The sequence below is a fragment of the Macrosteles quadrilineatus genome, unplaced genomic scaffold (assembly GCF_028750875.1).
Source record: "Macrosteles quadrilineatus isolate MER2022 unplaced genomic scaffold, UCM_ALF_1.0 Scaffold_17__1_contigs__length_3442018, whole genome shotgun sequence".
NCBI lineage: Eukaryota > Metazoa > Arthropoda > Insecta > Hemiptera > Cicadellidae > Macrosteles > Macrosteles quadrilineatus.
The window spans coordinates 341942-363428 of record NW_026542610.1 but is presented as its reverse complement, the minus strand read 5'-3'; the positions used below and the strand labels follow the sequence as shown (position 1 = coordinate 363428).

Here is a 21487-nt window from a genome sequence, read left to right as displayed (position 1 = left end):
AATAAACATTGTAGGGCCTACTTTGTTTATGTAGGGCATTCTCTTTGCATGGAAAATTGATTAGCCTACCAGACAAGACAAACTAATGAAACTAATAAAGTACATTTATTAGCTTTATTTAAAAAAAAAACAAATTAGGCCTAAGTTAATCCAAACAATTATTAAATGAAGGCTACAATATTTTTTTAAAAACAAAGGCAATCTAATAACTATTTAAATAATAAAGCAACAGAAATGTTGATGATAATTTTATTGAATTACAAATAAATTTATCACAAACTTTATTATTGAAATAAACAGATTCAAGCTATTATTCATGGGTCGGATACAAGATTTCTTTTGATTGCTCACTACAGTAGGTACACGCTTTATGTTTTAAAAGAATCAACAATTTCATACAAAGGTATTAAACAAGACAACAAAATAGTTGTACCAGTTCCAAAGTGATAAATTTAAAATTAAAAAAAATGATTGAAACCTGACTTTTTTGTCTTTATATAAATTTTTACGAAATAAAACCTTTTAAAAAAACACTGTGTTTTAATAGCAATAGAACGTTTGTTTGAACGGCTAACACTTTAATGGGCTTTTGCCTGGCGAAGAGATTGGCCAGACCCTGAAAATGGCTTGAAATCGTTTAAGGGCTCTTTATTTTCTTTTTCAGGCAACGGTCTGTTGTTTCTTATGAAGGTTAGCGTTCCAACAGTATAGTTGTAGTCTGGAATACCTCGTTGATATGGGACTTTAGATACATTCTGTGATTTACTGCTGGAAGATTCTTGACTTATCTTCTTTTTCTTTTTTTGGTCAAGAATATTACCTTCGCCAGTGAAAGGTGTAAAGCCCTTAGGTTCTGGCATGAGACTATCGTGATCCATTTCGTAGTCTGGTACCTTTTCAGGTTTTTTCGGTTCTTCATAGCCAACTGGAGCTGAAAACTCTACGTTCATGTCACATTCAATGATGCATACAGCATTTCCTGGTTTAGTTTCCAACACACACACTTCATATGTCTTTTTATTATAAATTATCGCCACTACATCACCTGTAGTGAGACATGCATAGTTCCTTAGAGAATTTTCAAGGACTGCTTTTGGGTTAGTTATGTCAAGAAAATCAGGTGACTGAGGCTGAAACTTGGCAAAAGTAGCAACAGGTAGCAGAACATTCTCAATTTGAATTATATCACCTTCTTCCAGCAAAAGATTGTGCATCATCCATCGAGGCAAATACACATTACCCTCATCAGCAACAAATTCCAAAACACCACAGTGAGACACTCTGTTTATCTTTTTATTTGTCAGTTTGAACAACATAGGATATGTTATATTCAACTGTGTCAAGTGATCAAGAGCTGAGGGAGGCATTATGATTTTGCCACCCTTCTCAACATCTTCTCTTTCATTTCCTGGCAACATAGCCACAGAAAAACATTGGTATTGTTTGTTAAATGTTCTTGGAATGTCCCCAAAAATGTTGAAAGAAAACATTGTGCGAGATTACCAGAAACCCAAATTAAAAATGATTACCTCTAAGTCCGTAGGTTAGAGCTGAAAAGTAGGCCTAGGCCTGACGATTTTTCCAGGCTTTGATTCCAATAAGACTGCAGTATTAAAAACGTTTCAAGAAGGGTAGGTATCTCAGAAAACTGGCGATCCACTTGTTCTATGGAAACAAACTTGATGACAACTCTCAAATCAAAAATAAAATTACTAAATTCAATGATTACTAAAAGCTTACTTTTTAGGGATGTATAAATGTTAGTAGTTTATCTTGCCAATTTGACAACATATTTACATAGCGAAGCGATGTAGGTAGGTTAGGTAGATGACGAATAACGTAACGATGACAATCAGACAATGACAAACAAGGAAACAAGAAACAAGTCAATAGATGGAATGGGAATGGATGACGACAGTGACACTGGAGAGGGAGTGATTGGGTGGATTGGATTGAGATTGCATTTTTGCATTCAGTTGAGTTGTTGTTGGGAATGAATAATGAACAAATCAACTTTTTGTTCTTCTTAGGCAACAGCTGACACCATTGATCAGGTGATCATGTGGGCTGAGTGAAAGGTTAGTGATCACACCAAGATACTTGAATTTCTCGACCACGCTGAGACTTCTGCCGTCGATACAAAAGTCATACTCATGAACTACGTTACTGCGACTGAGAAACATAACTACACATTTGGAGACATTGAGCTCCATTGCATTCCATATGCACCATATTTGCTGATGTTGTTAATCGATGGATCATTTCTTGGTCATGTGTGGAGATTACTTTGGTGAACACCTTAATGTCGTCAGCACATAAGAGAAATCTCATTTTAAATTCTGCGCAGATCTCGTTTATAAATAAGTTGAACAGTGTAGTGGTCCGAGATGGAAACCCTGGGGCACGCCAGAAGTGGCAGAGAGAAGGGTCGGGACTGCTCTCCTCCACATCTAACAACGAGTATGCGGTCAGTGACTCAGTAGGTAACTTTTCAGCCAGGAAAGTAATGGGCCGCAGATGTCATAGCCCTAAAGTTTAGCAACCAACAGAAGATGGTCTATTCTGTCGAAGGCTTTGCTATAAAATCCAGATAGACACAATCTACTTGGTAGTGCTCGGTAAATATGCTGATATGATTAGATTTTGGAATACGAGGAGGTATGTGCAAGATGAGTAACCCTGGATGAAGCCATGTTGTTCTGGAGCAATAAATCTGCCAAGTTAAAAAGCTCAAACATTCAAGGATAAGGCTTTCATAAATTTTGGTTAGAGCAGACTGAATGGCAATTGGAATTGGTCTGCAGTTTTTGATATTGTTTTTGCAACCCGATTTAAAAATAGGAACAACAAAATTATTCTTCAGCACGGTCGGAAAATTCCCTCTGAGAGAAGTTTTGCAAAGTAAATTTGGAGGTTGGGTGTGAGAAGATGGGTGCAGTACTTCAGTACAGCAGGCGGGATGTCGTATGGGGCCTGGGCCGGCTCCTATGTTCGGGTCCAATGCTACCAACTTTCTCTGCACATCCAAAAGCTTGAAACTTGCAGTTGCTTAATTGATGGATTCATACCAAAGTCATAAGTGAGCAGTGGAACGTAAGTCACTCTGAAGACCGAAGAGAAATATCTAAAGAAAAAGTTGCATTTGCCTTCGGGGTCAGTTGCTTCTACTGAGTCAAGAAACATAGAAGATGGGAGCGAAGATGAGCTTTTTTGACATTAATTTGACATATGACCAGAAGGATTTCAAGTTTGAGGGGATACTTTCTGATCTTGCTGAGATAAACGGAGTGACATTGAATTATTTCTAGCTTGGTGTGTTCTGTTATGTATTGTTATAAGGTGTGTGAACTTCAAAATACTCATTTAACCATACTCCTCTTTTAATATAGCAACACGAAAGTGAAGCAATAATTATTGCAGTATGAAAAAATCATAAGACATTTGGAATTATTAACTGTTATAATGGAATAGCCTATTGGAGTAGGTTTAATCAATGGATTTAAAGGTGTGTTGTTAATTGTTGGTAAACCTGTAGACGTCATGTTACTTGTGCTTGCTTGTACTTCTTCTTCTTTTCTTTCTTATAGATATATAGGTCCAGTTCTTGTTCTTACTAAATAATTGGTTTGGTTGGTTTGTTGGTTTTATAGTTAGTTGTGTTCGTGCAGTTCATTCTTATCAACAAAGTGAATAATTTTATGTTATGTCAGCCATCAAATAATGTTAAATTTGGTTTATCCATTGAACGATTAGTTTATTTTATGTATTTAGTGATGTAGGGACTGGTGAACAGCCGAATCCTATCGTGTCAGCCATGTAGATAGACAAGTGCTGTAATTTGGGTCAACCCATCCTGGATTTAAATGTGATATTGAATTTTTTATATTTCCGTGTGATTTGTTTTGAAACAATTGATTTTTATGATTTGTGTATTGTGACTATGGTAAACTAAATGTTATTTATAGATAGTTTACTTATATTTAAGTTATTTCGTTAATAGGAAATGGCCGATGGTCATGTTAGTAATGGGAGTGACGAAGAAGATGATTCAGAAAATAATTGTTATCAGTATGAGCTAAAAGGTTTTCTCAGCAAGTGGACAAACTATATTCATGGATGGCAAAGAAGATACATTGTCTTGAAAGATGGAACATTGTCTTATTACAAATCTGAGCAAGAAACTGGTTTCGGGTGCCGAGGTGCTATTAGTTTATTTAAAGCAACAATTAAGGTTAGTATGTAAATAAATAGGCCTAGCCTATTACGTTTTCAAATTAATTTAGTTATGGTAAGCCTTACCTATGTTGCAGCCTTTTTTTTGTTGCACTTAGGCCCTACTAAGTTAGGCTATGTCTGTATGTAAAACCATGGTGGGTTGGCATCAAGGCGTATGAAAGAAGGTGTGTGCATAGTGACGTCAGTGCGAGCAAAACGTGTTTTATTTTACCAAATCATATGTTTTCTTGTAATTTTCCAAAGACTTTCGAATGATAATCATTACGAATTAGCATTGAATATGAATATATAACACTAGGGGTAGCGTTTTTTATAGCCTACAATATAGTGTTGTATTCAATATTGAATATAGTCATAGTGTTATACAGGATATTCAATGGTGGTAGTACCGTAGCCTATATAACATTTTGATAAAACAGTGTGAGACATATGGGTTGCCGAGCTGGGTTCAATTTCATGGACGTCCCAGTAGAGGCAATATCTGCAGCTTATGGTCTCCAAAGCTTGGAGTGTAGAAGAAGAGTTGCTGATGTTGCCTTCCTCTTCAAGCTGCTAAAAAACCAGATCAGCAGCCCTTTTCTGCTCGAGAGGATCATTCTGCACGTTCCAAGAAGTACCAGGCATCAACGCTTGTTTGAGCTAGACCATGCTTCGACCATCTACGCTTCTGCCCCATACCACGTCTGATGCGCTCCGCGAAAGAAATATGTTCGTCGGTTGACTTTTTCGCTTCCAGTTTGGTGGCTGTTAGGCGAGTGGCAGCAGAGGAACGAGTCGACCAATAATAATTTCACTTTGTTTTTGCTGATATCGATATATTGCATGTTATCTCAAATCATTAGTATTGTTGTTAATTTAATTATTTATTATTGTTGTTCATTTCTTTATTTATTATTGTTACGCATTTCATTGTCTATTATTGTTATCAATTTCGTTTTTATTATTGTTAATCTAGTCATAAGCACAAACATTCACTGTTGAAGCTGTCAAAATAGGCCTATATTAAAAACTATTTGTATATGGTCACTTAAAAATATATTGTCTGTTTGGCAGCCACAGTTACAGTATATTTACCGCTTTACTTTTTTTTTATTAACCCTCAAAGTGTCTCTAGTTTTGGTCTTAATGTTCGCACATTTATTGCGCAATCGCAGGGTTTTATTAAAATGTATCTTAGAAACTTAAAAACAATGTAAAGTATACTGTTTTATATATAATTTTGTTTGGAAAATTATGGGCTTCAATGTAACATACAAAACATTACAAAAAAATGTTCAACAATTTTTGTGGGGTTAACATTTCTCAAAAATTATAAAATAAATGAAAAAAATTTATGTTTGCGCTTAATAAATTGTTATAATTTATTGGTCTACAAATATTTTAAAATAGCCACTTTGTTCAGAATTTTATGAGGATTCCAAAAATATAATAATGTAAGGAAGTAGGTTTGCAAATAAATAAGTTATGGGCAAAAAACAGATTTCGGTACATAGCGTTTAGCTAAGAATGCATAGCCTAACCATAGCTAGGAGTCTGGCTGATAATTTACATCAATATCACTAGCCTACTTCTTCAGGATCGTCAACCAGCCCTTCAAAATCACTTAGGGCCTAAATCTTATAATGCACCACGTATATCACTACTTTTGATTTTTAACACTAAAACAATGATAAATGTAATAAAACACATCAGTCATCGGTGCGAGGTTAACCAAACTGTTTACAAATACGCACGTCAGCTGTCTGCTACAATATTTTCGGAACTAAAATGAAAAGCGTATAGAAACAGACATCAGGAGAAAGCTCTGAATCTGCTGAAAAAAACTATACCTAACTCGATCCAGTTCAATCCGATTCAGTCAGTTTCAGAGCCGTCGCCGTAAACAGTGTTTGTGAGTCGCAAAAGCGACACATATCACTACAGCGGATGTGTTATGAGTCGCTTTTACGACACATAACACTCGGAGGGTTAAAAGGTACTCAATATCAAAATGTTATATACTACCACCATTGAATTACTCTATAACACTATGACTATATTCAATATTGAATACAACACTATATATATCGGATATAAAACGCTAAATAGTGTTATATATTCAATTCTAATTCGTAATGATTGTCATTCAAAAGTCTTTGGAAAATTACAAGAAAACATATGATTTGGTAAAATAAAACACGTTTTGCTCGCACTGACGTCACTCTTCTTTCATACGCCTTGGGTAGGCATGGCATAAGCCTAATTTATTCAATATGCCTAAGTTAAAATCTCGAACTTGGAATCACGATTTTTTATTTTGATTAGGCTTATCTGGTATAAATTTACAACCCACACTTCACCCTAGAGGCACTCCCTGGCTATCGAGTAGTAAGTTAACTTAATCATTTTTTTATTTCAGCCACATGAATTTGACGAGTGTAGATTTGATGTCTCTGTCAATGACTGTGTATGGTATTTACGAGCTGAAAGTGCAGAAGATAGACAATATTGGATAGATATTCTTGAAGCTTTTAAGGTAAGCTATTTGCCCATTATCATATTATTCAGATTCCACCTAGGCCTACTAATCTAAATCGTAGTAACTTAGTGGTACAGTTCTGCAGAGAACCTGTGACATATTTTTAGAAATATTTAAGTCAAAATAGGCCTAAGTACAATCAGACTTATAAATTCACTTGGTCTGTAGGTTTTCCGCAGCCACAGTTAGTTTTGCTTTTTACTTAAGTTTTGCTTATTTTGAGCGGCAAGTTTGGGTAAACTTAGACTTTCATTTAAGCAGGTCTCCAAAATACCGAATGAAAATATCAAATTTTCAACACAACTTATTGATTACCGTACCTAATTTGGTATATCAAGTATGGTTAAGTATGGTATGGATAACCTAGCCTAACTAACCGAATGAAATAATCGATAGCCTATATCAAAAATTCAGTTGGATTATTTCATTCGGTTTTTTTGGAGTCCTGCTCATGATATAGTATACCCGCAAGTTTTTCATAGGCATAAAAAAAACTTCTAAAAAAAAAAACAGGCTTAAGTTATACAAATTTAATTTGGATAGTTTGAATTATTAGTTCCAGTTTACGAAACATGCCAACTATACAACTAGGCTATAGCATGCTCAATTTAGTAGTTTAATAATTTTGAGTGAGTTGTAGGCTATAGGCTAGAGTGTATGGTTTTTATCTTTCTTCTTACCAATTTAAAAACCTTACACATGTTGGTAGCTGTACTGCTAATCAACTTTGTTTTTGTGCACTAGAGGTAGACTGTAGTTATTACATGAGTGGTATTGTGAGACAGGTGGACCGTGTACAGGTAGAGTCTGGCTACGGCAGTGAGAACAGCCTCAAGCGACATGGCAGCGCAATCTCTCTGGCGTCAAACACTATCTCTACAGCTTCAGCCTCCAGGGGGCTGGGTGAGTCAAAGGCTTAGGCCTACACCTCACAATACATTAATTTAGACCTAGGTTATTTAGTCAAAACAAACTTATTTTCATTTTTGTTTCGTGTAAAATCACAAGATGCCAATAAGTAAATTTTTTCTTTGAATCAATGTTGCACCCATTGCACATTTTATTAAGCTGAATCCAAGATTTTTATTTGTATGTATAATTAAACATACAAGAATGACGATAGCCACACAATTGTGTAATGGGCTAAATCACTTGGAATGAATCAAGAATCAAGAGTTTTATTGCCATTCACCTTTCTTTGTACAAAGGAATAGACGTAGTCAAAACACATACAAAATATTCCAAATTAAGAAGAAAAAATACAAAGTTTTACTTAAAATACTTATATATATATATATACACATACTTAAAATACAACATGTCTAGAGAATATGGATTATGTAGATACACATCAAAATTCAATATCAACTTTTGTTTTTAGAAATTCATGGATGCCATAGAAAGGATTACTTATCAACCATTCACATAATTTAGATTTGAATATCTTGAAGGATACAGTTCTGGACGAATCAGGCAATTTATTAAAAAAATTAATGCAGTTTAGTCTATGACTATTGCTACTTTTTTTAAGTCTATGAGCTGTTATGTCTAACTGTAGTTTATTCCTTGTATTATGAGAATGAAAATCTTGTCTTATGTTAAATTCATGTAGGTTAATTTTTGTATACCGCATAATTTGATAAATGTATAAATTAATCATTGTCATAATTCTAAGCCTGATGAAAAGAGGTCTGCAGTGATCCACAGGACCCGCTGCACAAATGGTCCGAATGAATTTTTTATGTAAAATAAGAATTTCATCTGAATAAGACGAATGCCCCCACAGCATTAGTCCATAGGAAATATGTGACTGAAAAAAAGCAAAGTATGCCGTTCTTAAATAATCAAAAGTAACAAAATCTTTGAGTTTCCAGATTAGGCAATTAACGTGGGAAATCTTTTTACAGATGTTTTCTATTTCTTTCCAATTTAATTTAGAATCTATACAAAAACCCAGCAATTTGACTTAGTGTTAGTGTAGGACCGAGCCCTGTGGAGCACCAGAGACCACGTCTCTTAAGCCAGATTGCTTCCCACCAACTGAAACATACTGCTTTCTATTACTTAAGTACGAATGAACGAAACCTAACCGTGCATCCTCAATGCCATAAAATTTGAGTTTACTAAGCAAAATGTTATGAGGAACACAATCAAAAGCTTTTGTGAGGTCAAACAATGTGAGAGAAACAATTTCTTTGTCTTCAAAAGCATTTATTGTTTTATTAATGACTTTTAGAACTGCCGAAGCAGTTGACTTTCCTTCCCGGAATCCAAATTGCGAATCTGTCAATATATTATTGTTTACAAAGTGCCCATTTAATTGTTCATAAACCACCGATTCAATGATTTTTGAGAAGATTGGGACAATAGATATTGGTCTATAATTTTGAGGCAAAAGTTTATTCCCTTTCTTGAACACTGGTATCACCTTTGAAATTTTTAGAAACTCAGGAAAACTGCCAATCTTTAAGGATTTGTTTACACAAAAGGCCAGTGGTTCACTTATTAAATGTATAGTCCGTTTTAGAACATAATTTGACAGCCAATAAAAATCCATGGTTTTTGAGTTTGAAAGCTTGGAAACTATTTTCACTATGTCATCTGATGATACTTCCCTCCAATTAAAAGTCAAAATGTCATGAGGGCTACCTAATAAATCCGATAGACATTTATTAACGACATCAATGCTGTTTTCCAGCTCCCTATCTGAATCAACAAAATAATCATTTAATTTGTCAGCATCTAAGTCCACAGACTTGGTACACATTGGTGAGTGTTCATGATTGATAACCTCCCATGCAGCTCTACATCTATTAGAAGCAAGTTCAATATGTTTTTCAAAAGCTTTTCTTTTGGATAATTTGAGCTCAGAATTGTACTCCTTCTTACATTTCAGGTAGATGTTATAAACATTTTGAGTGTTTTCACAGTTATTCTTTAATAATTGTTTATAAATTGAGAATGCTGCCATCATTTTTTCTCTGAGTTTTTTCAATTTATTGTTGTACCAATTTAGTTTAATCTTTATAGATTTAGATTTGTTATTTTTAAGCTCTTATACGTCGACTCTTGTGCATTTCGTAATACGCAAACTCCTCCTAGACGGCTGAATGAATCTTTTTGAAATTTTGCATGGTGATAAAGACCATATCGGTGAGTGCCAACATCTATATGGCGTTAAAATAGTCTCTCAGGAATCCGCCCCACTGGGTCTCAAAGTTTCAATGTAATCCTTATGGAAGCAGTATTTGACACATACACAAAGACATATGATCAGCTGTTGACTTTTGAATGCAGTAAATAAGGAAATAGCTGATAGCATTATTCCACAGATATTAGGACAGAAACGGTATGGATAATACATATAATCAAATGACGACACTAGCTTGGGTCCGTGACGTAGGAAGTGGTGCAGGAAGTAGTAAAGGTAGCAGTATGGAGTGTGGAAACTGTTTATGACGATTAGATTAAGGTATCTGCATTCCTAAAATTCTTTGGAAAGGGACGAAAACAGGTCCACGATGTAGGAAGCAGTGAAGGAAGTAGTCAAGGCGAGCTGTCCGGAGTGTGGGAACTGTTTATGACGATTAGATTGAGGCATCTGCAATCCTAAAATGCTATTGGAAGGGAAGGAAACAGGTCCACGACGTAGGAAGTGGTAAAGGAAGTAGTAGAGGCGAGCTGTCCGGGGCGTGGGATCTGTTTATGACCATTAGATTAAGGTATTTGCAATCCTATGATATTATGGGATGGGAGGGAAACAGGTCCGTGACGTAGGAAGTGGTGAAGGAAGTAGTAAAGGGAAGCAGTCCGGACTGTGGGAACTTTTTGTGACGATTAGATTAAGGTATCTGCAATCCTAAAATTCTATGGGAAGGGATGAAAACAGGTCTGTGACGTGGGAAGTGGTGAAGGAAGTAGTAAAGGCAAGCAGTCCGTACTGTGGGAACTGTTTGTGACGATTAGTTTGAGACATCTGCAATCCTAAAATGCTTTTGGAATGGAAGGAAACAGGTCCGTGACGTGGGAAGTGGTGAAGGAAGTAGTCAAGGCGAGCTGTCCGGAGTGTGGGAACTGTTTATGACGATTAGATTAAGGTATCTGCAATCCAAAAATTCTATGGGAAGGGAGAAAAGCAGGTCCGCGATGTAGGAAGTGGTGAAGGAAGTAGTCAAGGCGAGCTGTCCGGAGTGTGGGAACAGTTTATGACGATTAGATTACGGTATCTGCAATCCTAAAATGCTATGGGAAGGGAGGAAATCAGGTCCGCGACGTAGGAAGTGGTGAAGGAAGTAGTCAAGGCGAGCTGTCCGGAGTGTGGGAACTGTTTATGACGATTAGATTGAGGCATCTGCAATCCTAAAATGCTATTGGAAGGGAAGGAAACAGGTCCACGACGTAGGAAGTGGTAAAGGAAGTAGTAGAGGCGAGCTGTCCGGGGCGTGGGATCTGTTTATGACCATTAGATTAAGGTATTTGCAATCCTATGATATTATGGGATGGGAGGGAAACAGGTCCGTGACGTAGGAAGTGGTGAAGGAAGTAGTAAAGGGAAGCAGTCCGGACTGTGGGAACTTTTTGTGACGATTAGATTAAGGTATCTGCAATCCTAAAATGCTATGGGAAGGGATGAAAACAGGTCCGTGACGTGGGAAGTGGTGAAGGAAGTAGTAAAGGCAAGCAGTCCGTACTGTGGGAACTGTTTGTGACGATTAGTTTGAGACATCTGCAATCCTAAAATGCTTTTGGAATGGAAGGAAACAGGTCCGTGACGTGGGAAGTGGTGAAGGAAGTAGTCAAGGCGAGCTGTCCGGAGTGTGGGAACTGTTTATGACGATTAGATTAAGGTATCTGCAATCCTAAAATGCTATAGGAAGGGAGGAAAACAGGTCTGCGACGTAGGAAGTGGTGAAGGAAGTAGTCAAGGCAAGCGGTCCGGACTGTGGGAACTGTTTATGACGATTAGATTAAGGTATCTGCAATCCTAAAATGCTATGGGAAGAGAGAGAAACAGGTTCACGACGTAGGAAGAGATGAAGGAAGTAGTAAGGTGAGCAGTGTGGAATGTGGGAACTGGAAACCATTTGTATCTGCAAAGCTGAAATGCAATGAGAAGGGATGGAAGCATGCCCACGACATAGGAAATGAAGAAAGAAGTAGTAAAGGGTAGCAGTGCGGAGTGTGGGGAATGTTTGTGGCAATTAGATTAACGTATCTAAAATACTAAAATGATATGGCAAGTGATGAAAAAAGGTCCACGACGTAGGAAGTGGCTTAGGAAATAGTAAAGTATGAGCATAGTGTGAGAATCGTCTGTGGCAGTTAGATTAATGTATCTTCAATCCTAAAATGCGATGAGAAGGGAAGGAAACAGGACCCACGACGGAGGACGTGGTGAAGGAAGTATTAAAGGCTGGCAGTGCAGAGTGGGGGAACCGTTTGGGCAGTTAGATAAATGTGTCTGCAATCTTAAATGTAATGAGAAAGGAAGGAAACAGGTCTATGACGTAGGAAATGGTGAAGCAATTAGTAAGGCTAGCAATGCAGAGTGTGGGAACTGTCTTTGGCAATTACATTAATGTATCTGCAATCCTAAAATGCTGTGGGAAGAGAGGGAACAGGTCTACGACGTAGTGGGTGGTGAAGGAAGTAGTAAAGGTGAGCAGTGTTGAGTGTGGGAATGGATGAATGTATCTGCAATACTAAAATGCTATGGGAAGAGACTGTAGACTTTTTAGGTTAAAATGATACGAAGCACGAATCGATACATATTTTAGATACATGCAATCGTTTACAATTCAAATTTACAACTGAGTTGACAACAGCTGATGTTTACTCCATAGAGGCTAAAAACTATTTTTACTCCCTAGAGAGTAAAAATGCTACTTTAGACCTGCAACGCATAAACGACTGTTTTTACTGCAATATGACAAAAACAATATAACATGAACCCTCGATGACTCCGCTCAATTTTGTGGATGCCTCTGCGAACGCCACCTAGTAATACTAATTAAGGGGGAACTAGAGTGCCATAAATGGACATACTTCCTGAGAAACTCATCAAAAAGTGTTGCCTCATTAATATTACCATAATGATAATCAACGAACATGTTCCATTTTTCAGACTTTAAGCTCTCCATAAAACATGTTAAAGCCTCTTCATTTTGCCTTCTAACACATTGTTTGATAGAACTATTTGATATTCGTTTATCTATGCCATGGAAAATTTAAACAGGTAAACACTATGATCAGCAAAACATCCATGAATTAAGTCTAACTGATACATATCTGTTGAGAAATTAACAATAACATTATCTAGGCAAGCTGTGCCACGTGTTGGTCTATTATTAGTACAAATCAAATTAAGACTATGTAACAAATTAAAGAATTTAAATGATGACCTATCTCTCCCTGCTCCCATTTCTATATTGAAATCCCCACATACTGAAATGAATTTACCTAGTTTCAAAAGTTTTTTCATTACCAACTCAAACTTTTCCAAAAATAAATTTATATCTCCAGCAGGAGATCTGTTAACATTTAAAACTACCTTATTCAAATTAAGGTTATGTTTTTAGGAAAAAGCATTTAGCTTGGATTAAATAAATAAATATAGGATGGAGAGGACACAGCTAACTCACCTGATGAAAGGTTGCAGATGAGTCAAAGAACACATAAAATCACACACATAATTTACTTAATATTTCGCCTCTTTCAGAGGCTTCTTCAGAAGTAGGCCTAGATGGTAGTTACAAAACAACTACTAGATGGTTGTTTTGTAACTACCATCTAGGCCTACTTCTGAAGAAGCCTCTGAAAGAGGCGAAATATTAAGTAAATTATGTGTGTGATTTTATGTGTTCTTTGACTCATCTGCAACCTTTCATCAGGTGAGTTAGCTGTGTCCTCTCCATCCTATATTTATTTACTTATTCAAATTAATTAATCTTATACAAGTTATATAGATAATGTAATGCTACATAGATACTTGACATCTAGCAGGATTGTTGACCTGGGGGCCCTTAAACCCAAAATATTTCAGGAATGTGGCATTTTAAAATTTTTACCCTTTACCCCCAAAAGGTAAACAATAGATAATCAGACATGTTATTGAGTTAAGTTAATTACTTCAAAATGTACTTCAGACTTGAGATTCAGAATTATTGTTGTTCTTTTGCTTGTTCTGTTATGTTTAATACTTTCTTATTAAATGGCAACCATACAAAGTATGTATTTTAAGCCAAGTATAAACGAAGATGAATGTAGGATGAGTTTGGCGCGATCTTATAGTCTTGTTAGTGACTAAGGCCGACATTCCTTAGACACAGCTGTTAATTAATAGCCCATACAGCTAATGGCAACTAAGGGACCTACAGTTTATAGTAGGCCTAGAATCCGAACCACATTTTTGCCTTGGTATATACGAATTGGTCTAACTATCAGGATAGTACTGCGGATAGTCGTAGTACTCACTCGTGCGGACCTTAATCCACACCAGAGAGTATCGCATCCTCAGTGCATGCCTATAAATATCCACAATTTAAAAACTTTATCAGGTAAGGTATTTCAACTGTAAGTTATCCCCTTTAAAACATCTTAATAACTATTTAAGTTATTGATTTCAAGTGTTTAATCCCATTGTTTCATATTAAGTAAGTAATTGAAAAAAAGATTGTGTAGTGTATTATAAGGTTTTTTTTTAAAACTCCACTGGGCCTTTTATTTTTTATAAAAGTGAAATAATGTGAATTTGCTATTGTTTCAGTTTTGAAGGAAAAGCTTGCAGAGATGGAAACTTACAAAGACATCCTGTGCAATCAGATGAAGACTTTACAAGGATACTTTGATACTTGCGCTGATTCTACAGGAAACAAACCACAAGGTAAAGTTAACCATCAAGTAGATTACAGTAGAGAGTCGATGATTCAAAGCCATCTTGCATGACAGGGGATTCAGATTACTGATTTTTTTCTTCAGATAATCGGTTATTGACCCGTATAAATAAGATATATTATTTTAACTTTGGCTGATAACATTTAAATACATTTTTACATGTATTTACCTGGAATGATATCACTAGTTTTGATTGTCTCTTCTGTGTTTGTTGCAATATCTATTCATATCATGCAGTCTCAGTAACAGCAGAGATTGTCTCCTGAAACTGCCGCAACACCCATGATGATCTTGCGTTCTCTGCGTTACCATTGTTTGCATCTCATTGCGACAACACTAGTGAATGCCCTTTCTGTTAACAAATGTTTCGGTTGACCGGTCCTCAAATAATTGACACACTTTTATATAGAATTGTTTTAAATCACACATTTAAACAATTGACTTTAGACCAGGCTCTTTTTCAGGCTAGACCTACGGGTTGGTATGACTGTAATTGAAAAATTAATGACACTTTTTAAATTACTTGCACCATAACCCCCCCTCCCAATTTAGCGCCCTTAGGAGCGTTTTAGGATTGATTAAAAATCAAATCATATGTTCATTAAATGGTTTTGCGCTCTTGCTCTAAGATTTGCATAATAGCTCAAGTGTGTCTAAGGAACATGTCGGCCTTAGTCACTAACAAGACTACAAGATTGCGCCACTCATCCTACACTCATCCTTCACTCATATTTGGGTTAAAATACGCACATAGTGGCGTCCCCATCTTAAATAATTGATAATTGATACACTATTATATTAAGATTTCATTCTTACTAATTAGGTTCACAATCCTTAAATAATTCTGTCCATTCAAAAATCTATTTCCAATTAATACAAAACAAAAAACAAATTGCAAGACATCATAATATGAGCTTAATCTATTCTGCATTTTTTTACTGTGATCAATTTCCATCCTGCATGTTAACTTTGAAGAACAAAAATTCACAATTGGTCAAAATAAGACCTTCTTAAATCTGACTGCCACTTAGTAAATAGGCCTAGTGAAGTCGGTCAATAATATTCTGAACTATTAACATTCTCATTGTAATTCAATATTGTATTTTAAGATACATCCTTTTAAATCAATGGTGGGTTTCTTATTCCCTTAGTTTGATTTATTTATCTTTTGTAGGAGAAAACGAGCTAGTGAAGGCAGCTGTGGACTTCCGTGGTGAGGCTCTCACGTTCCGAGAGACTACTGCAGCCATGTTGAGCAACTTACAGCAGTGTTTGGATGCAGTTGGACAACGGGATGATGTTTGGCGAAAGAGACTTGAGAGAGAGGTAACCCCCTGCTTAACTTCCTTAATATTTTTTATAAAGGCACGAAAGCATCTTTACTTCCAATCCGAGCTTAACCTTGAAGCTTGAGTATTTGAGCCCATCTGAGCTGATTTTGATTGTAGGCCTATTACCACAGTCGCAAAAAGGAGTTCCGAGAATTCCTCCATCGAAAATTTACTGTGGTAGCGATTGCTGAAGGTTACTACAAAAGTGCCGCCATCATAGTTATGATGACTATTATAAATGCACATTCTAACTAAATGATGATTACTAAATGTTTAAGGCCTATTATAACTTACAGGTAACCATTCCACACTATAACTCATTCATTGTTTCATGAAGCTTGTATGTCTTGAATAATCTACATTTAATTTCTTATTAATATTAAATTAATTTATCAAGAAGATTTGTGAAAAATCCACTTTTATAAAATATTTTGAAACATTAGAGACAAATGCTCTGCTAAAAATGCTCCAGGCTTAAGCTATTTTTCAAAGGTTTGTCTGGATTGGAAATCTCAGTCTCGCACCCTTAGTTTTATGTGAGCTGACATTTCCAAAGCTGTACCTTTCTATAGGTAGACTGACACGAAATTGGCAACTACAGTAGACTCCCTCTTACCCGGACTCCTCGGGACCGAGGCCAGTCCGGATAACAGGTTTTCCAGTTAAACCGACGTCCCCAAAAACTTGTTATGTAACTCAAATATTTTACTTAAATTTAGGAGAGCATTGTATTTAGACACGTGATCACTGGTTTCAAATCTTTCCCACGAGAACAGTCGTTTCACTACCACCCACTTCCTGCCGATCTAGTCCGGTTAAACCGATGTGCTGATAAAAATTTTCCGATTAAAGAGATGTCATTTTCACCGAATGTAGTCCGGTTAAACCGATGTCCGGTTAAAAGGTGTCCGGACAAGAGGGAGTCTACTGTATGACATATTTAAAGAAAACTATTACATTTGCAGTCACCTCTATCATCATTTATAATGAAATTTAACTAACATGGACCGTTGTAGGTTGACAAACGTAAACAGTTGGAACAAGCTTTGCTGGGAACACGGAAACATCCTAGTCTTGGACCAGATCTAGAGGTATGTCATCATGTTTACCTACTTTGTATTTCTTGGTAAAAATTAAAATACTTAAAGGCCTAAACAACCTGGATAAAAAAAAAGGCGGGTTTGGATAAAAGTGCCAGAAAGATTTATCATTTTGAATTAGGTAAGGGATTTTTCCTCGGTAATTTCCATAAAAGATTGTCGTGTTAAAGCCACCAATACAAAAATTATACATAATAATATCAATTATTTCAATTTTTCCCTAAAGATAACTAACTGTACATAAAGATACCAACAATGAAAGTAAACAAAAAATTAAATACATAATTTGTAATACTTAGACCTAACATAAACACTTCATTTTTTTCTGCATAACTAAACTAATAATGGTTATTGCTTAAAAGCTAACTTCTCAATTTACTGCCCAGGTTTTTCTGAGAAATGAACACCAACAGCTAAACTGTCAGTTTTTTCTCTTGACAAATACTTCTTATCTTGGTAAAGGTCAATGGTATTCTAGAAGTTTCAGTCTCATGTTTTTATCGAGCTGTTGCACAACAATCTGCTGATAGTTTATTCCTTGCATGGCAATGTAGATGAGACAGAGTATTTTAAGTGCATACCATAAATGATTAATTTAGAGTGCTCATTAGTTAAATTAGTTTCTATGTTTTACTAAACCTGTTAACAGTTTTTTTTTAATTTTGTCCGAACTGAAACTAGGCCTCCTATGAATGTTTTTTTAGCAAATATTACATAATTAAATTAAATTTTCACTCTAGTTGGTTACATACGGTTAACTGTCATAATCAGGCAATGATTTGAATGGGAACAGAATTCCAAAAAGTCTATACCTAGAGAAAATTGTTAAAGCTATTTTTTTTGTGAAATTTAAAAACAAAATACTAATGCTGTGTCTTACTGCTGTCCATGGGGCTTAGTAAATAACATGGATCGAGAGTAGGGGTCAAAGCTCCAGGTCAATTTCAGATAGGCACCTTAAAGATAAAACAGGAATCAAAATGAAGCTTTAGAGGCTATTTTTTGAGATTTCTTAATATTTTACCCCAAACTGAAGCCAATGTTCCATACATGTCATGTTAAATAGTACGATCATAAATATTAGGGGTCTGCGGATAGTGCAATATTAGGTTCGGGTCGGGTACTGAAAAGATCACTTTAAGTCCGGGTGATTTTCGGGTTGGGCTCAAAATTACCAAAATTCAAGTTAGGAGTATTTTTTGGGTTTTTATTGATATTTTACCAAACAAATGTTTTATGCGTGATCTGAGAAATATTTTATTTACCAGTATTACTTATTATTATTATATAGTATTATTTATATTTCAACATAAGATTAAACACAAACTTAATATCATTTAAGTTTGTGAAGATATTTATCTGACTGATTTAGTCAGTAGTTGGTAGTCATTGGATGGTGTTGAAATATGGGGTTAGGAAAAATATGAGCACACAATTTAGGTTTTATTTATTTTATTATTAAAATGTCTTCATATAAAGCTGAAAATTGTATAATTAAACATTGAAAATAATAACATTTAAATTTTTAATAATACCGGTTACTGGATTACCTGCTCAAAAAAAGATTGGGTATTTCTTCTACCCGCCTGACCCTTCAGTCAGTGCAAAATTATCTGATGAGTCGAGGTCGGGTACCCGCAGACCCCTAATAAATATAGCCTATTTAATAATTTTTAACTCGATGTATTTTTAGATTTAATTATACAGGGAACGCTATTGTTTTTTTAACGCAACTTAAATTACAAGTTCTGTGAGACACTAATGACAAAAATGCTAATGTTGGTACCCCTGTTTTCTTAACTTCATTGCTGATCAGCTGATATGCATTCTTGCATAGTTGTATATGAGGTTTAGTGTTATACAGGGTGGCTGAAAAGTAACTTGCACCCCCCCTTAACTTTTCAACCATTTGAGATATTTGAAATCTGTTTGCGGCAACCTTCTTAGATATAAGGGGCTACAATAATTATGGTCAATTTTAAAAATTTTGCCCTTAGGGTTAGTGGTGGTAGGGGGTAGCTCAAAATTTTCAAATGACAAGTATAGTCGAGTTTGGTATAATTTTACAGGTCTTGACGAAACATAAAAATTGACATAAAGAAAACCAAAATCGGCCCACTAATAACAAAATGGCGCCTTAAAACGTTTCAAATCCAAATAACCATGAGGGTGGCTGAAAATTTACTTGCACCCCCTTTAACTTTGTAACTATTTGAGATATTTGAAATCGGTTTGCGGCAACTTGTTTGGATATGAAGGGCTACAATAATTATGGTCAGTTTTGAAAATTTTGCCCTTAGGTAGTGGGTTTTTTTTTCCTAGGACGCTAGGCACGAGCCTGGGATTGTTTTTCACATTACTTCAGGCTAGACCTAGGGGTTGCGGCATTATCACTTAGATAAAATCCATTGGTGACTTGGCGGGGATCGAACCCGGGACCTCAGGGACTGAAGTCCCACGCTCTAACCACTACGCCAGCTCGCTCCCCAAGGGGGGTAGTGAGGGTGGGGTAGCTGAAAATTTTCAAATAGCAAGTATAGTTGAGTTTGGTATTATTTTACAGGTCTTGACGAAAAATAACAATTAACAAAAAGAAAATAGAAATCGGATCATTAATAACAAAATGGCAGTTCAAAATTACTTTTTATGACCATTGTCCTAATCATTTTTAGCTGCCATTTTGTTATTAATGGTCCGATTTTTATTTTCTTTATGTTAATTGTTATGTTTCGTCAAGACCTATAAAATGATACCAAACTCAATTATACTTGTCATTTGACAATTTTTAGCTACCCGCTACCCCCACTACCCTTAAGGGCAAAATGTTCAAAATTGACCATAATTATTGTACCCCTCATATCTAAGAAGGTTGCCGCAAACAGATTTCAAATATCTCAAAAGGTTGAAAAGTTAACGGGGGGTGCAAGTTACTTTTCAGCCACTCTGTATAAAGAACTTATGGTAAATAAGACTAACACTGGTGTTTTTGCAAGCTCAAATAGAGTATTAAGTATTAGCGAATTTCCCTATAGGGAAGTAGCTATTAACGTAGGTCTCATGGTAAGACCTAAGCCCGGGACCGATTTACTTTTTCATTTTGATGTCCCCAGAGGCCAAAAACACCATTCGTTCAAATTTTTATTTATCTATATATAGATATATATATATGTGTCCATCCGCACGATAACTTGAGTTATTTTTGTCCGATTTTGATAAAATTTGGTTTGAAGGTTTGGCGGGATAAACTTGAATGAGTTCGCGAACCAGCATGATCGGACTATGGGAACGGGGGTTTATGGGGGGTTTTATGGGATAAAAATAGTTCCCATTTTTGACCCTAAAAACACAACATTTCACAATTTCTTTTTAAACCATTTTGTAGAGCTTAAAAAACAAATAATTTAGTATATTGAAGCATTATTATGCGCCTAATTGCTACAGAGAAAATTCAAAAAAATTTTAATTTTAAAATTCCCATGTTATTCTTATGGAGAATAAGTCAACTGTTGTAGTTTGCTTTTTTATGAACATATTTTGATAAAAGTTGGAAAATACATTAATTTCTTACTAAACCACAGTACCTTTTAATATTCTACATAAAAAAAACTTTTTTACCCTCCGTGTTGCAGCAAACCTAAGTAGGGTACTCATTAAACTAATTCTGTTTAAATAGGGAATAAATGTGATATTTTTTAGGATACATTTTAGTTTAAATCCAATCAGGCAAATGGAAATTCGCTAAGTCTGCAGGTTTGCTGCGGCGGGGGTATTTTTGGTTTAAGTTTTTTTTCTTTTTTTCTCTACGGATAAGATTTCCTTAAAGGGAAACTCCACCAAAAAAACTAGGATTTTAAAAAAAAATAATTAAATTTTAGTTACCTATAAAAAAGTGTTCTAGCTCTTCCTGACTATTTTGATGTATGACACATAATAAACATATTTTTTATGTTGTGCTATTTTCAAACTATAAACGAAAGGATTGTCCAGTTTCGGAACTAACCTTTTGAAAGGTTCTGTTTAAGGAAGCAATTAGTTTCTGGTTAGATTGCCCACCAATTCAATTTGAGGCTGGCCTTCGTTGGCTGGATGGCCTTGATAGTGTCTGGAGCATTCTCCCAGTCTGGTTCTGTAGCTGGGAAATTTGTACCTATTGCATTTAATAAATACTCATACCAATCAATGCTGGGTGTATTTTCAACATTATTGATTATCAGAACCAGTTGTGATTAAGGTATATAAATAGAAAGGAGATCAGCTGTTGTATGAGTCATTGGTGACCTAGAGGTAGTGGTGGGAGGAGTGAGAGAGAGAGAGAGCTGTAGAGCTATACACAGTCAGGTGTCCGTAGCCATGCTGTGTGCTATATTGGTGACATTGCCTCAGGTATACAAACTTTTTTAAATTTTACA

The 21487-nt window shown here is 35.7% G+C and overlaps 2 protein-coding genes across 3 annotated transcripts in view; one reads left to right on the top strand and one right to left on the bottom strand.

The window, feature by feature from the left end:
• Nucleotides 1-235: 235 nt before the first annotated feature.
• On the bottom strand, nt 236-1862 carry LOC129005166 (ubiquitin recognition factor in ER-associated degradation protein 1-like). The gene has a single exon (XM_054433985.1). The coding sequence runs from the start codon at nt 1488-1490 to the stop codon at nt 579-581; it is 912 nt and encodes a 303-aa protein (XP_054289960.1). The 5' UTR covers nt 1491-1862; the 3' UTR covers nt 236-578.
• Nucleotides 1863-3646: 1784 nt separating this feature from the next.
• Nucleotides 3647-21487, top strand: part of LOC129005164 (ceramide transfer protein-like) — a 34363-nt gene continuing 16522 nt past the window's right edge. The window contains exons 1-6 of one of the 2 annotated variants that reach the window (XM_054433981.1): nt 3647-4231; nt 6635-6751; nt 7555-7657; nt 14520-14636; nt 15822-15973; nt 16995-17069. In XM_054433981.1, coding sequence (XP_054289956.1) covers nt 4004-4231; nt 6635-6751; nt 7555-7657; nt 14520-14636; nt 15822-15973; nt 16995-17069 — 792 coding nt within the window. In that variant the 5' untranslated portion in view covers nt 3647-4003. Of the gene's footprint in view, nt 4232-6634; nt 6752-7539; nt 7658-14519; nt 14637-15821; nt 15974-16994; nt 17070-21487 lie in introns of both variants that reach the window. The other variant, XM_054433980.1, reaches the window with a different exon arrangement.

Coding starts and splice junctions, on each gene's coding strand:
- LOC129005166 (XM_054433985.1), bottom strand. CDS start 1,490: ATGTTTTCTTTCAACATTTTTGGGGACATTCCAAGAACATTTAACAAA.